The following is a 15,480-nucleotide window of genomic DNA, read 5'->3' on the forward strand; positions in this document are numbered from 1 at the left end:
TTTAATATATATTAAGTACTTTCTTTAAATGAGGCAGTTTGTGTGCTAGGAATATGAAAAATACCTGAAAGAATACTGGAAATTTAGGATTTTGGAGGATAAATGCATCTACCAAGATTAGCTTTAGAGTACTCATTCAATGCTTATCTCAGTTTTGTTTTTAATAATCCTGAATATTACTTGTTGAAGTACAGATTTGAACTTGGCTTTGATAGTGAGTATGTTAACTAGTGATGACAACTTTAAGAATTGGAGGCTGGGTTCAGTGGCTTATGCCTGTTTTCCCAGCACTTTGGGAGGCTGAAGTGGGAGATTCAAGTGAGGCCACGAATTTGAGACCAACCTGGGCAACATAACAAGACCCATTATTTACAAAGTTTTTATTAAAAAGTTAAAATTACTATTAGTCCAGATGTGATGGCTCACTCCTGTAATCCCAGCACTTTGGGAGGCTGAGGCAGGTGGATCACTTGAGGCCAAGAGTTCGAGATCAGCCTGGTCAACATGGTGAAACTCCATCTCTACTAAAAATACAAAAATTAGCTGGTCATGGTGCTGCTCACCTGAAATCCCAGCTACTTGGGAGGCTGAGACAGGAGAATCACTTGAACCCTGGAGACGGAGGTTCCAGTGAGCTCTTACCACTTCACTCCAGCCTGGGTGATAAAACAAGACTGTATCTCAAAAAACAAAACAAAACAAAAAAAGATTAAATTTTTTTTTTAAAAATTGGTCTGATTTTCCTCTTCTCTGATCTCAACCTTATGCTAAGGAGGGATTATTTCTTAGATTGATGCAAAGACATTCTCTTGAGTTTTTCTTTTTTTGTTTTGTTTTAAATGAAAGCAAGTTTATTAAGAAAGTAAAGGAATAAGAGAATGACTACTCCATAGGCAGAGTAGCCCGTTTTTTAATCCTGACTTTTTTCTTAGTTATAGATAATGAAACTTAAACACACTCTTGTTTTCTCTGACCAGCAATTAGTATAGATAGTAACTATTTTAATGGCTAGCAGAGTAAGCTGAGAGTAAGGTTTATGAGTAATTCATCTTTAATACAGGCTCAATGTCCTTTATCTGAAATGCTTGGGACCGGAAGTGTTTTGGATTTTGGGTTTTTTCGGGTTTTACATTTAGTAGTTCAGCATCCTTTTTCTGAAAATCCAAAGTCCAAGTGCTTCAATGAGTAGACAGAGCATTACACTGGCACTCAAAAAGTTTCAGATTTTATAGCTTTTCAGATTAGGGTTATTCAACCTGTAGCTAAGAGTTGGTCATATTTGATTCATCAGTTACAACATATATGATTCTGAGATTGCTTTCAAAGGATTTATTTTTAAAATGTGAAATGTTTATTCCAACTTTCTTCCAGCCATCTTTAAATCCTGAATATGAGAGAGAACCAAACCACAATAAATCTTTAGCTGCAGGTGTGTGGGGTAAGTAATTTTTTATCTATATTTGAGGGGCACAAAAATGTTGATATTTATAGGTTTCACTTTTTGCATTTTTTAAAATAGAGAGCAGGCTAGAATAAAACTTTCTTTTTAAAATATTTGTATTTGATGTGCTTAGCTACAGAAAAGGTAACACTCATCTTTAAAAAGGAGTTTTGGAATAGAAGAGTTTGATTTGAAGTAGTTGATTTGCACATGCTAGTATCATTAAACATACTCAACTTGAATATGACTTAACTGATAATAGTGTAATGAATTGAAACAATTTTGAGAGCAGCTGGATAATGTAAATAAACAAAAACTCAGTTTAAATTAATTTTTAGTTGTTCAAAGTTAACTGTGAAAGTACTTCTGATAGTGTGACATGAAGTTAATATTTTTACCTATGAAAATGGTTATATATATATATATGTATAGACTGTCACAGATAATTGTATAAATTTGCTTGTGGAGCTAGTCTATATTTGAAATTATTTGTCTCTGATTTCTGATTTTCAAAGCTTAATGAGAGTTCTAGTAATAACCCAGCCCCCAATTTTTTTTTTAAAAGACTGCTGACAGTTCAATTTGATAGCATTTTACAGAAGATTAAACTGAACTCGTATAGTACAATTTAGACAGCTTTTTTGAAGATTCAAGTGAAGTTTAAAATAATGGAAAATTTTATAATACTAAGATTTGACATCTGAAAAATAAATTTAATTATTTGATACTAAATTCAGAGGTGCTCAATCCATGTTGGAACTTAAACACATGTTCATTTGTATTTTTCTATTGAAAATCAACTCACTAAAACAAAAGGATTGTGGCTTATGACAGCATACTAGTCCTAACAGTAAAGGCATTATTTTAAACTTTGCCACTTCCTGTGCTATATTGTATGTATGAGGTGAAACTCGGGAATTATTTTGTTTTCTTTTGATCTCCCTCTTTATTTAAGGGCTTTTTGAGGGTGGGGGTGGGGGTGGTCAGACACTTTTGTTAGAACCATGTGAATGGCATTGTTTTTTCTGTATTGCAAATTAGTATTTCTACCACTCTCCCCAGGCCTACACGCCCAGACACACACATACCCAACCAAAAAAATCTCCCAAGCTCCTCTCTTAGGTATGTTTCCTTATTATTCAGTTTTTCTGGGAACAACTGATTGCATAAGAATATAGAACCACCTGGAAGGTGTTAAATAGAATCTCTAAGAAGTTAGGAATAATTTGGATTTGATTAGAATGAAAGTAAATTTAAAAAGTCAAGAATGCCAGTGAGCGTTTGTCATATAAAACTATAGATACTATTGGTACTGATCCTGGGTTGATTTAATAATCTTAGAAATGATTTAGAGACAAAGACATATTTGAAAATAATGAGAGTAAAATGTATTAATATAAAGATTTTGGTTCTACTGTTTCAGGGTTGGTCTAAGGATTTTGAGTACTAGTTGAAAAGATGTTCAAAAGGAAGATGTACTCTTTACTGTGTTTAGGTAAACTAAGAAAATGTGTCTGCATAAACAAAAAAAGAAAATGGTTAATTGTGGAATGGTTAATTGTTAAATTCCCAGTACTTCCCATAGGAATACAATGAAACTCTCATTGTATCACACTTTACTATTCCTCTCTCACTTTCCCCCCTGGGTTCCCAAGTATTGTTTTCCCTATTGCAACACTTAAAATAGCTATGTTCCTGAGGAAGACAAGAGAATTTTAGGAAAGACTTCAATAGAACTTTTCTAGTGCTACTTCCTTCCAGGTAAGTAAAAATTTACTAACGAAAATATAATATTTATAAAAAGAAAAAGCAATTTGTCCCTGAAACTATAATTTTGTAGATCAAAAACTGGCAGACTTAAACATGATGCCCCAATTTGAGGGATACCCTGCGGGGAAGGTAATTAAGCCATTTATAATATAACTACATAAATTGAATTCTGCTTAGAACCTAGTTGGCTTTACTGGAAACACCTTCATGCAGCTTATATCTGTGACTTCAGTAGTGTTTTTATCTTAACCAGGATCGTGGTTATTAAATAGTCCATCTCCATGCTCTTAATAATTTAAAAGTAAAACAGGAATTCAAGTTGCCTGTGAGAATTTAAAAATAATACAATTGTTTGATTTCTTTGGTGAGTGAGGAAGAAAGAGTGGTGTATATTCAAGTGTTAGTGTGCAGTTGAGTTGAGTTGCATTAATAATTAGTGGCGACCAGGCACAATGGCTCATTCCTGTAATCCCAGCACTTTGGGAGGCCAAGGTGGGCGTATCATCTGAGGTCGATAGTTCGAGACCAACCTGACCAACATGGAGAAACCCTGTCTCTACTAAATATAAAGAATTAGCCGGGTGCGGTGGCGCATGCCTGTAATCCCAGCTACTCGGGAGGCTGAGGCAGGAGAATTGCTTGAACCTGGGAGGCAGCAGTTGCAGTGAGCTGAGGTCACGCCATTGCACTCTAGCCTGAGCAACAAAGAGTGAAACTCTGTCCGAAAAATAAAAATAATATTAAAGTTAGTGGCTACTGATCGTGTGTTTTCAGAAGTTCTATGGAGGACTGTTTTTGTGTCAGTGACTATGTCAGCAACATATTATTGGCAGAGCTTAACATTTACTTAAGATATTAAATAATGAGAAATTTCAGTGACTAGTAATTAGCTTAAGCATGGTCTTCTTCTAACTCAGCATTTATATATTTTTTCAGCTCCTTGGTAGTTTGATGAGCTTTCTTGATTTTAGCTCATATTTGATATACTAGTTAAGAACATAAAGGTTCATTGCTCAGAATTCTTTTGGTTTGTTGAGCATTCTAAATCAAAGCTAATTAGTGACCGGTTAATATAAATGGGTTGTTTTCTAGAGAATTCCAATATTTGCCACAAGCATACAGATTGACATCATTGCATTCAGTGAGGTAAATTATGATGAAAGCCAACGGGATTGATTTTATTAATAGGAACTTTGATAAACAGAATTAAGGGAAGGGAAAATTCTTCACTGAGTTTTTTTGACAGTATTCTGTTGATGAATTGCTTTGTATGTTGAAATGACTTTTGAGTATCTGTCTTACATGAAAACAGTTGTTACAATTATAGTATTTTAAGAAAAAGTAGTGCAACATGTGTTCAAGGTTGAAAAGGGAAAATTAATAGGATTTGAGTAGACAGCTTGATACAGCTTGGCCCAAGTACATTTTATTTGGTCTGAATTACTTGTTCACCATGGAAATTGTTGATATTTGTAAAGTGCATACCTTGAAGCATGTTCTTTATATGAACAATGTTGAGAGCCCCCATTAAAGGGAAAATATCATATCGGTTGGTGTTGATATAAGTTATCACAGTTAGTGAAACTCATTTGACTAAAACTCATAGTATTGTAAACGGAAATAGATTTGTTAATAAAGATGTTAACCAGCTGGGTGTGGTTGCTCATGCCTTTAATCCCAGCACTTTGGGAGGCCAAGGTGGGCTGATCATCAGAGGTCAGGAGTTCAAGACCAGCATGGCCAAAATGGTGAAACCCGTTTCTACTAAAAATACAAAAATTAGCTGGGCGTGGTGCTGTGTGCCTGCAATCCCAGCTACTTGGGAGGCTGAGGCATGAGAATTTGCTTGAACCGGGGAGGCAGAGGTTGCAGTGAGCCAAGATCACACCACTGCACTTCAGCCTGGGCAACAAAGAGACACTGCATCTCCAAATAAACAAACATTAAAAACCAACAAAATTCAAACAGCACCAATTGTTATAAAAATGATCTTTAACATTTTTTTTTTGGTATTGAAATTAGTGTTCACAATAGGAATTTGTTGAAATTGCTGTGTTATAGAGTCTTTGCATTTGGTCTGTGTATATACTGTTGTCTTAGTGATCAAGTTTTCTCTTCAAGTTAATTGGAAAGCTTACTGGGTGCAGTGGCTCATGCCTGTAATCCCAGCATTTTTGGAGCATAGGATGGGGGGGATCACTTGAGGCCGGGAGCTCGCACAGAAGAGACCCTTGTCTCTACAAAAAAATAAAAAATAAATAAACCAGACGTGGTTTTGTGTGCCTGTAGTCTTAGCTACTTGGGAGGCTGAGATGGGAGGATTGCTTGAGCCCATGATTTCCAGGTTGCAGTGAGCTATGATTGTGCCACTGCACTTCAGCCTGGGCAGCGGAGCAAGACCCTTTCTCCAAAGAAAGAAACAAAAAGAAAACTTGATTAATTCAGATACTAATTACCCTTCACTTGGCTACATGCTTTTGTTTATACATTAAATTTGCCTCTTCTGTCAAAATAATAGGAAACCAAATTATTAACTGGCATCAATGTGATAATGACTTTTGACGTCACTTGGTATAGTGCACACTTACAAGCCTCTTATCCCAACCATTCAGTGTAGGTTTACTATTGGAGTTGGAATGGTAAACATTTTGAAATATCTGCCACAGGAACAATTTCCATTTTCTTCATTAAGATAATGGTGGGAGAGTATTGAGTTCAGAATCAGATGTGGCCCTAACATTAGATCTTTTGCTTATTGATTATTTAGATTTTGGGCAGATTTCTTAATCAGATTGAATTTATTCATCTGTGAGGTAAGGATGACCACAAAAATTATAATGAGAAAAGCACTGTTAGGCTGGGCACAGTGGCTCGCACCTGTAATCCCAGCACTTTGGGAGGCCGAGGCAGGTGGATCACCTGAGGTAGGGAGTTCAAGACCAGCCTGACCAACATGGAGAAACCCTGTCTCTACTAAAAATACAAATTTAGCTGGGTGTGGTGGCGCATGCCTGTAATTCCTGCTACTCGGGAGGCTGAGGCAGGCGGAGGTTGTGGTGAGCTAAAATCGCGCCATTGCACTCCAGCCTGGGCAACAAGAGCGAAACTCTGTCTCCCCCCTAAAAAAAGAAAGAAAAGCATTGTTAAGGTTAAATTGTCTACTGTGTAAAAATCTTTGGTCATGTCACAGGTGTTTAATAAATGTCAGCTAATTTATGTTGTTCAAATCCAATAAATGAAGGAGATTCTCGTTGTAGGTTTGTTAGAAGGCAAAAATGAATTTCTAGGTAGTGGGCCAAAGAATGAAGTAGTTAAATGTAGTCATTGAGTCAGAAACCTCATGTATGTAGAAAGTAGCTATATGGAGATTGTAGTGAAAGAAAAGAGGTGAGGAATTGAAACGTCAGCTTTGAATTATCTGTGTGGCCAGTTTACTTTGTATTATATGTGGCAGTATTTTGGTTCTAATTTGTCTTCCTGAGAATTGGGTCAGTTCCCCGTCATCACTGCATTTATAGAAGACTAGTTCTTACATTCATAGGTATGGGGAGAGCATGAATAAGACAGTAAAAATGATAAAGTCAATTATAGGGCCAGGATTCATGGCTCAGGTCTGTAATCCTAACACTTTGGGAGGCTAAGGTGGCAAGATCACTTGAAGCCAAGGAATTGAGACCAGCCTGGGCAGCATAGTGAGACCTTGTCTCTACAAAAATAAAAATAAAATGGTCAGTTATTGTCAGGCTACAGTTATTTGCGAGGATAGAGGGAAATAATGTTTAAAAAAATCCAGAGGTCATATTTGCCTTCAGTTGTTCTGAACTTAAATTTGAACATGAGAATACCTGTGTAGATGAGGTTGAGTTAATAAGCACATGAAACTTACAGAAGGTAGTCACTTACTTTCTCATTCTTTTGTATAGGTGTTAAGGTTTTTCGTCAGTATATGTTTTCTCTTTTAAAATGTAAATATTTGGGGTCTTCTTCATATAGTTAACCAAGTCACAAAGCAAACATTGGATAATGTTTGACTCTAAGAGCTTAACTACTTGGCAGGGGTTTCCTAGGAGAATTTGTGGATAAAATCTATGAATAGATGAGCCAATTTTTAAATAATACAAAATGGGGATACATGATGCAAATTAATTCTTGCCTTTTAGTGCCACTTCACTTCTTCCATTACTTACAGGTTATAGTTACCATTAAGAACACTTCTTTTTGTTAAATGAGCAGGTTTATGTCGATTATTCAGAGTTGTTACACAGGACATAGATTGATTTTATCATGTCTATCTTAAGTTTTTCTTTTTCTTACTCTTACGTGTCAACTTAAAATTCTTTTTTCCCCCTGCTGTCTAATTGCAGGTTAAGCAACCTGAAATTCTTGCAAAAGGGCACCTTTAATTTGAATTGTAATTGGAATCCTGTGCTAGTGATAGTGTATATAGCTTTTCTGTATTTTTTTCTAGTAGTTATTTGAATATGAAACATTTCACAGTAAATCCCAGACAAGAGCTGTTGTTTTTCGTTTTATAGGTGACAGATTAAGTAACTTATATAAGATGATACAACTGGTAAGGTTGGAACTAGTATTCAAATTCTGATAAATCTGGTACAAAAGTACATATTCTTGTGTAATATTTAAATGTGAATTCTTTTTGTGGTTTTCGAGTCAGGGTCTTGCTCTCTCCCCCAGGCGAGAGTGCAGTGGTGCGATCATGGCTCATTGCAGCCACAACCTTCTATGCTCAGGCGATCTTCCTGCCTCATTTTAAAATTTTTTCGTGAGATGATGTCTCATTATGTTGCCCAGCCTGGTCTTGAACTCCTGTGCTCAAGTGATCCATCCCACCGTGGCCTCTGAAAGTGCTGGGATTACAGATTTGAGCCACCATGCCTGGCCTAAATATGAATTATTACTATTTTTTTTAAATGGAGTCTCCCACTGTCACCCGGACTGGAGTGAAATGGCGTGATCTCATCTCACTGCCACCTCTGCCTCCCGGGTTCAAGTGATTCTCCTGCCTTGGCCTCCCGAGTAGCTGGGATTACAGGGGCCCACCACCACACCTGCTAATTTTTTGTATTTTTAGGAAAGACAAGGTTTCACCATGTTGGCCAGGCTGACCTTGAACTCCTGACCTCGTGATCCACCCTCCTCGGCTTCCCAAAAGTGCTGGGATTATAGGCATGAGTCACTGCGCCTGGCCTAATACAATTTCTTAGCACAATAATGGTATATCCCTCCCCTTCCCTCTCAGTCCGTATCGTCTTTCTTCAGGGACTTTTGTCATCTCTTACTCTGTCACCTACTCTTTTGTGAGTGATTTCTTAGCTTTCACTTTTCTTCTTTTTAGGATATTTCATCATTCTTTGCACTGAAGACCTCATTGAGGAGCTAGCCAGAGTATTTCTTACTCCTAGGTGTCTAGGAATCCAGTTTTGGGAAAGGTGAAATTTGTATTCAGGAACTATATTGAGGCTTAAAGACAGTATATCTACTTGCCTATCTAGTTGTTATCTCTTCTGCTTCCTTGTTTTTGTTTTGAGACAGGGTCCTACTCTGTGGCCCAGACTGGAGTACAGTGGTGCCATCACAGCTCACTGCAGCCTCAACCTCCTGGGCTCAAGGGATCCTCCTATGTTAGCCCCCCAAGTAGCTGAGACTACCGGTGCTCATCACTATGTCTGACTAATTTAAAAAAACTTTTTGTAGAGATGTAGTTTCACTCATTGTATTGCCCAAGCTGGTCCTGGACTCCTGGACTCAAGCAGTCCTCCCACCCTGGTCTTCCAAAGTGCTGGGATTACAGCCATGAGCTACCATACCCAGCCTACTTCCTGGATCTGATACATTCATATTTATAAAAATTTTTATTTCTTCTAATATCTTCAGCCTTCCACATCGGATCATTTTCCGTCTGCCTAAAGTACATTCTTTAGAATTAGTAAGGATCTTTTCTTGAATTATTTTATTTTTGTCAAAAGTTGCATTTCTGCCCTCTGCCATATCTGGCATTTTCAAGTCCCGATCTCGTTGAGGCTCTACGTGGTAGATTAGGTCCTCCTCGGCTGTTAGGTTCTTTTGTGTACACTCTAAATTGAAACTTTTTATTTACTTCTCTAGAAATGTGTGGAAATCATTTTCTTGCTGATGACTCTATTCCTATTTTATATAGTTGTGTTTGATTTCCTCCCTTATAGTAATTTTAATGTAAGAATCTAGAAGAAGATAATAAACTTACGTGCTTAGCCACATTGAACTAGAAGTCTGTGTTAGCCATGTTTAAACTTACTTAGTTGTGGTATAGTGATAGAACTGCCTTCTGCTTTAACACTTGGATTCCTCTCAGATGAGATTACCTTTTACATTTTGTAGCACTGATCATTCCTCAGATTCCTGGGCTTTACTTAACTTAGATTTCGAGTTATATGCTAAGATTTTCTCTGACATTTTATTAATAGCAAGAATCTTTTTTTATCCTTTATCCATGCCATTATCATCTGCTTACCAAAAATAATTGGAAATCTTACATTGTTAGTACACTCCTAATATTATTTACTGTTCTTTGTTTGAGATCTTTTTTTTCCTTTGAGATGGAGTCTTGCTTGTCGCCCAGGCTGGAGTGCAGTGGCACGGCTTACTGTAACCTCTGCTTCCCGGGGTCAAGAGATTCTCCTGCCTCAGCATCCCGAGTAGCTGGGATTATAGGCGTGTGCCAACATGCCCGGCTAATTTTTTTTGTATTTTTAGTAGAGACTGGGTTTCGCCATGCTGGCAAGGCTGGTCTTGAACTCCTGACATCATGGTCTCCCCGCCTTGGCCTCCCAAAGTACAGGGATTACAGGCTTAAGCCACCACGCCTGGCCTGTTTGAGATCTTTATTTGTTTTTGTTCTGTTACCTTTATTGTGTCATATCAGAAAAGCTATACTTTGGTGATAATACTTTGTGTGTTTTTGTGCGCCATAAGAAAAAAAACCCATCATATTGGGCTTTTTTTAGACTGTCAGGAAGTTCGAATGTTTACCCTAGTAAGTCAACATGTTTAATTTTTGGAAAGATGAACCTTTTCTCAGATTATTGTAAGCCCTTGTTCTTTTTATCCTTTAGTGTTTCAATAGGTGAAGCACCATACCGGCTTTATCTTTTGGAGAGCTTGAACCCTCCCATGAACTGAAGAGTCCCTCTGGGTTTCCCTAGGAGTCCATATTTAGTTTTGGGTTTTGAGATGATCCATGAGGAAGCTTGATTTAGTTTTTGAGGAGGGAATCATTACAAATATCTGCCCAACTCACTAATTCACATGATCTTATTTAATGTACAGAACTAATTTTTATTTATTCTAAACTTTGCAGCTTTGAAACTGATGTTTTCAAAGTTTTTGTAAGGATAGAGAGACTTCACTGCAACGTCTGTTTGATTATACACACACATTGATTAAATTATAGAAATAATATTTATTTTTAGCAGCTGCAGTAGTCTTGAGAAAAGTCTGCCCTTAGCAATTATTCGTAGTACTTATTTTCAGAAATCAGGATTGAGTTGGTTGTTCTGCATTCATATAATGCATTGAATGTAGAGAAATGATCAATAAATACATGAATTGATATTGTGAAATATAATTCTTAGTCATAACTGAAGTATTTAGAAATAAAAGGAATGTAATTTCTTATTGGTAATAATTTTGTAAGTGGAGTAAAAAGAATGAAAAAATTGAAATTTTAATTCTTTTTTCAAATGGGTAAGGGAAAATAGAAGTGTATTTTATATTCTAAATCTTAAGAGTCATTAGGTTGAAATTTGCAGTTTTTTATAGTTAATGCAAGACATGTTAGAATATAATTTGTCTTGGTTTTAACATTCTGAGCCACTATCTAGCAAAATTTATCTGTATTACTTGACATTGCCCAATTCTTTCTGTATTTTGTGGGATAATGTTTTAGCTTTACTTCTTAAGTTGGGATATAGTTTATACTTACTTAGTTTAGTTATTTTACCCAGGAGGTAGCTGTTAGTTTAAAAAAAAAAAGTTTGGAATATACTGTTCTTTTGGTGGTTTTATTCTATACTAAAATTTGAAATTGTGAGTGACTGTTGTTCGTGCTTTATTTATGCAGAATACCCTCCGAATCCTAAATCTAGAGCTCCAAGGATGCTGGTCATTAAGAAAGGTAATACAAAAGACTTACAGCTATCTGGATTCCCAGTAGTAGGAAATCTTCCGTCGCAGCCAGTTAAGAATGGAACTGGTCCAAGTGTTTATAAAGGTTTAGTCCCTAAACCTGCTGCTCCACCTACAAAAGTAAGTTCTAAATTACCACAAATGTAAATTTTGAGTGATAACCAATTTACATACTATGGGGGAAAATGTTAAAGAATTTAAAATGTGTATGAAGGTACTTCATGGGGTGCTGAGTTCTAGGTGGCAAGAGTTGACCCATATGTGCTCTTAATTATCTTTGATGTGGTGTGTGCGTTTGTGTGGTTTTATTATTTTAGCAATAGTAAGTGAAACTTTCAAAAATTTTTTTTTTTTGCTAGATGTATTTGTGATATATTTGCTTAATGATAGTATGTAATGCTGTTTTACCTGGTGCTCAGTTTTAGGTTTTGGAAACTTACATGTTTTCTTATTCTCAGGAGAAAGAAACCCAACTTTATATTTATGTAACTTTGGAAAAATAGCAAATTAGTTAGATACCTAAATGCTCAGTTTTGATTTTATTTGTAGAAAAAGGGACAGAGAACTGTGTAGGAATAATGCAGTGTGATACAAAAATAGTTGTTTTTATGAGCCTAGTGTAATCTTTTTTGTTTTATAATATTCATAGTTTTTGTCTTTTCTCCTATAACCTGTTTTTGATAGCCGTTAATGTTTGTGTGTTTTTCTTTAGCCTACACAATGGAAAAGCCAAACAAAAGAAAATAAAGTTGGAACTTCTTTCCCTCATGAGTCCACATATGGTGTTGGCAACTTTAATGCTTTTAAATCAACTGCCAAGAATTTTAGTCCATCAACAAATTCAGTGAAAGAGGTATGACATTAAAAATTACTCTTGAGGAATGTAACATTTTAATTTTGGTAGTTTAACAGTGAATAAAAGGTAGACATTCATTAAATGAATACATTAAAATGAGTTTCATTCCTTCAGAAAACTGGATTCATATACTTCATTTGTTAACCAGTTTTGCACTTTGGGAAAGTAGGAATCATTTAAAATATTTTAAATGAAAATTCCCGGCTGGGTGTGGTAGCTCATGCCTATAATCCCAATACTTTGGGAAGTGGGACAGGAGGATCACTTGAGCTCAGGAATTTCAGACCAGCCTGGGCAGTATGGTGAAACCCTGTCTCTACTTAAAAAAAAAAAAAAAAAAAAAAAAAATAGCTGGTCATGGTGGTATGTGCCTGTGATCCCAGATCTTGGGAGGCTAAGGTGGGAGGAACACCCGGGCCTGGGAATATCAAGGCTGCAGCAAGCTGTGATTGTGCCACTGCACTCAAGTCCGGGCAACAGAGTGAGACCCTGTCTCAAAAGTGGTGGTGGCAGGTTGGAGATGGGGGGGCGGGGAATTCCAAACATCCTAAAAAACAAAGAATAATTTTTTGGGGGGTGGTGGGAGGGACAGGGTCTCTGTTGCTCAGGCTGGAGTACAGTGACTCATTTGTGGCTCACTGCAGCCTTGACCTCCTGGGCTCAGGCAATCCTCCCATCTTAGTCTCCTGATTGTCTAGGACTACAGCTACAGGTGCTTCCCACTGGGCCAGCTAATTTTTTACTTTTTGTAGAGATGAGGATCTAGTTATGTTGTCCAGGCTGGTCTCAAACTCCTGGCATCAAGTGATCCTCTCTCCTCAGCTTCCCACAGTTCCTGGGATTACAGGCATGAGCCACCACACCTGGACCAAGAGTAGTTTTTAAGAAAATAATTATGAAAATTGCAGTGTTATTTGATACTTGTGATAGTTATGTTGTAGGATTGAACTTAACTAATAATGAGGATTTGTATTGTATAATGTCTTCTTTTGGGGATGATGGACATTTTATTACTGTTAATACTGAGTGGGGCGAAAGGAGGAACAAGAGAGAAAGGTATGTATTGTTACTGTACTGACTGTGAGTACCTGGTAGTTCAGTTATTTCTTTCTCATTTGATCGAGGTTTTGAAACTCCCAGAACAGGGAGTTCTCTGACCAGTCTAGTGTCAAAGGACACCCATAACACTTACATTATTATACCTGAAACTACTTTGTGTACTGTTGGAACCCCTCATATACTATTATTTATGATCTCAGACACAGAATTTTTGAGCTTTGAGGGAAGGACTATCATTCCTAGCTAGTTAATTCTGCTAAGATTAGCTATACAAACATTAATGCCAACAAGTAAGCATTATTATGGTTTGTTTCCGTGACTGATAATCCATATGACACAGAGTTTTAACATTCTGTTTTGTGTTCCACTGTCAAAACACCAAAGAACCAAAAACAAAAGTATTCTTTCTCCTCTCCTCCCTGCTGTCTTTCAAACATTTTCCCAGGTGAAATTCACTCTGATAAACCTTACGTATGTGTATAAATAATTATAAGATAGATCTTGCTGGAGCTATTACTGAACTGTAGAGCTCTGTAACTGTAACACAGTTTGAAAAGCTGCTCTTCTGTGTATTATAGAAAAGTTTAAACAATTCTAGGATGCATTTATAAAATAATATTTAGACGCCTAATTTAGAATCATAGTTCTGAGTATTATTAGACCTTCATTGTTTGTGGGACAAGAAAAATCTTTTGTTGACTCATTGAGTAGGGGAAAATACAGGGATAGAGAGAACTAGACTTTAACATAGACATTATAATCAATTTTGTTTTCTGTGAATAAAGGTAAAATAGGAAGCTGTGGTAGTAATGAATTTTATGTTGACATTGATTCCTTGGCTACGTATTTATTAGTATTTCTGAATTTCCTCTTAGTGTAATCGCTCAAATTCCTCTTCTCCTGTTGACAAACTTAATCAGCAGCCTCGTCTAACCAAACTGACACGAATGCGCACTGATAAGAAGAGTGAATTTTTGAAAGCATTGAAAAGAGACAGAGTAGAAGAGGAACATGAAGATGAAAGCCGTGCTGGCTCAGAGAAGGTAATTGAATAGCAATACTTAATTTGACATTGATGTGTCATTGAAATATTTGAGCATGTATTAGGACCTTGGAATACATTTGAATCATCTCCTTGGAAAGTAACTTGGAAAGCCATGTGCATAAATAATAACTTCTCCCCTCTCCCCGCCCCTTCCTCCTCCTCTTCCCCCTCCTCTTCTCTCCTTCTCTTCCCCCTCCTCTTCTCTCCTTCTCTTCCCCCTCCTCTTCTCTCCTTCCCCCCATCCCTCCTCCCTCCTCCCTTTCTTTGAGATGAAGTCTTTGTCACCCAAGCTGGAGTGCCATGGCATCATCTTGAGCTACTGCAACCTCCATTTCCCAGGTTCAAGCGATTCTTGTTCCTCAGCCTTCCTAGTAGCTGGACTATAGGTGTGTGCCACACACCTAGCTAATTTTTGTATTTTTTGTACGTCTGGCTAATTTTTTCATTTTTTGTAGAGACGCGGTTTCACCATGTTGGCCAGATTGGTCTTGAACTCCTGACTTCGGGTGATCCGCCTGCCTTGACCTCCCAAAGTGTTGGGATTACAGGCGTGGGCTACTGTGCCCGGCCATGACTTCATTTCTAAAGTAGACTTACTTCATTCTGTAGTTCCTGTGGAAAAATACATTTAAAAAGCGTTCTTGTTTATATCTGCTTTCTTGTGCTTCCCCCATCTTGCCTGACTTCATGCTTTTAGTTTTACCTTTGTTGTATAGATAGGAATACTTAGGGTAAGAAAGCTTTGGATATCCATCCTGGCTTAATTTTTCTTTCCTAATTTAATAAGTATTACATTTATGGTTGTTGGTTTTTTTTTTTTTTTGAGATAGTTTTGCTCTTGTCTGGAGTACAATGGCATGATCTCGGCCCACTGCAACCTTCGCCTCTTAGGTTCAAGCGATCCTCCTGCCACAGCCTCCCAAGCAGCTGGGACTACAGGCGTGTATCACCACGCCCAGCTAATTTTTTTTGTATTTTTAGTAGAGACAGGGTTTCACCATTTTGGCTAGGCTGGTCTGGAACTCCTGACCTTAGATGATCCGCCTGCCTTGGCCTTCCAAAGTGCTGGGATTACAGGGGTGAGCCACTGCGCCCGGCCACATTGATGTATTTTCAGTGGAAGCT

At 37.3% G+C, this 15,480-nt stretch overlaps 1 protein-coding gene across 6 annotated transcripts in view; it reads left to right on the forward strand.

The window, feature by feature from the left end:
* Nucleotides 1–15,480, forward strand: part of GPBP1 (GC-rich promoter binding protein 1) — an 89,022-nt gene that overhangs the window by 60,422 nt on the left and 13,120 nt on the right. For 4 of the 6 annotated variants that reach the window (XM_033179612.1, XM_033179614.1, XM_033179610.1 and 1 more), the window contains exons 6-10: nt 1,372–1,438; nt 2,504–2,563; nt 11,331–11,515; nt 12,108–12,248; nt 14,186–14,353. In XM_033179612.1, the coding sequence (XP_033035503.1) occupies nt 1,372–1,438; nt 2,504–2,563; nt 11,331–11,515; nt 12,108–12,248; nt 14,186–14,353 (621 nt within the window). The remainder of the gene's footprint in view (nt 1–1,371; nt 1,439–2,503; nt 2,564–11,330; nt 11,516–12,107; nt 12,249–14,185; nt 14,354–15,480) is intronic. The other 2 variants (XM_033179616.1, XM_033179615.1) reach the window with 1 other exon arrangement.

Source organism: Trachypithecus francoisi, unplaced genomic scaffold, assembly GCF_009764315.1.
Source record: "Trachypithecus francoisi isolate TF-2019V2 unplaced genomic scaffold, Tfra_2.0 Lachesis_group2, whole genome shotgun sequence".
NCBI classification, from domain to species: domain Eukaryota; kingdom Metazoa; phylum Chordata; class Mammalia; order Primates; family Cercopithecidae; genus Trachypithecus; species Trachypithecus francoisi.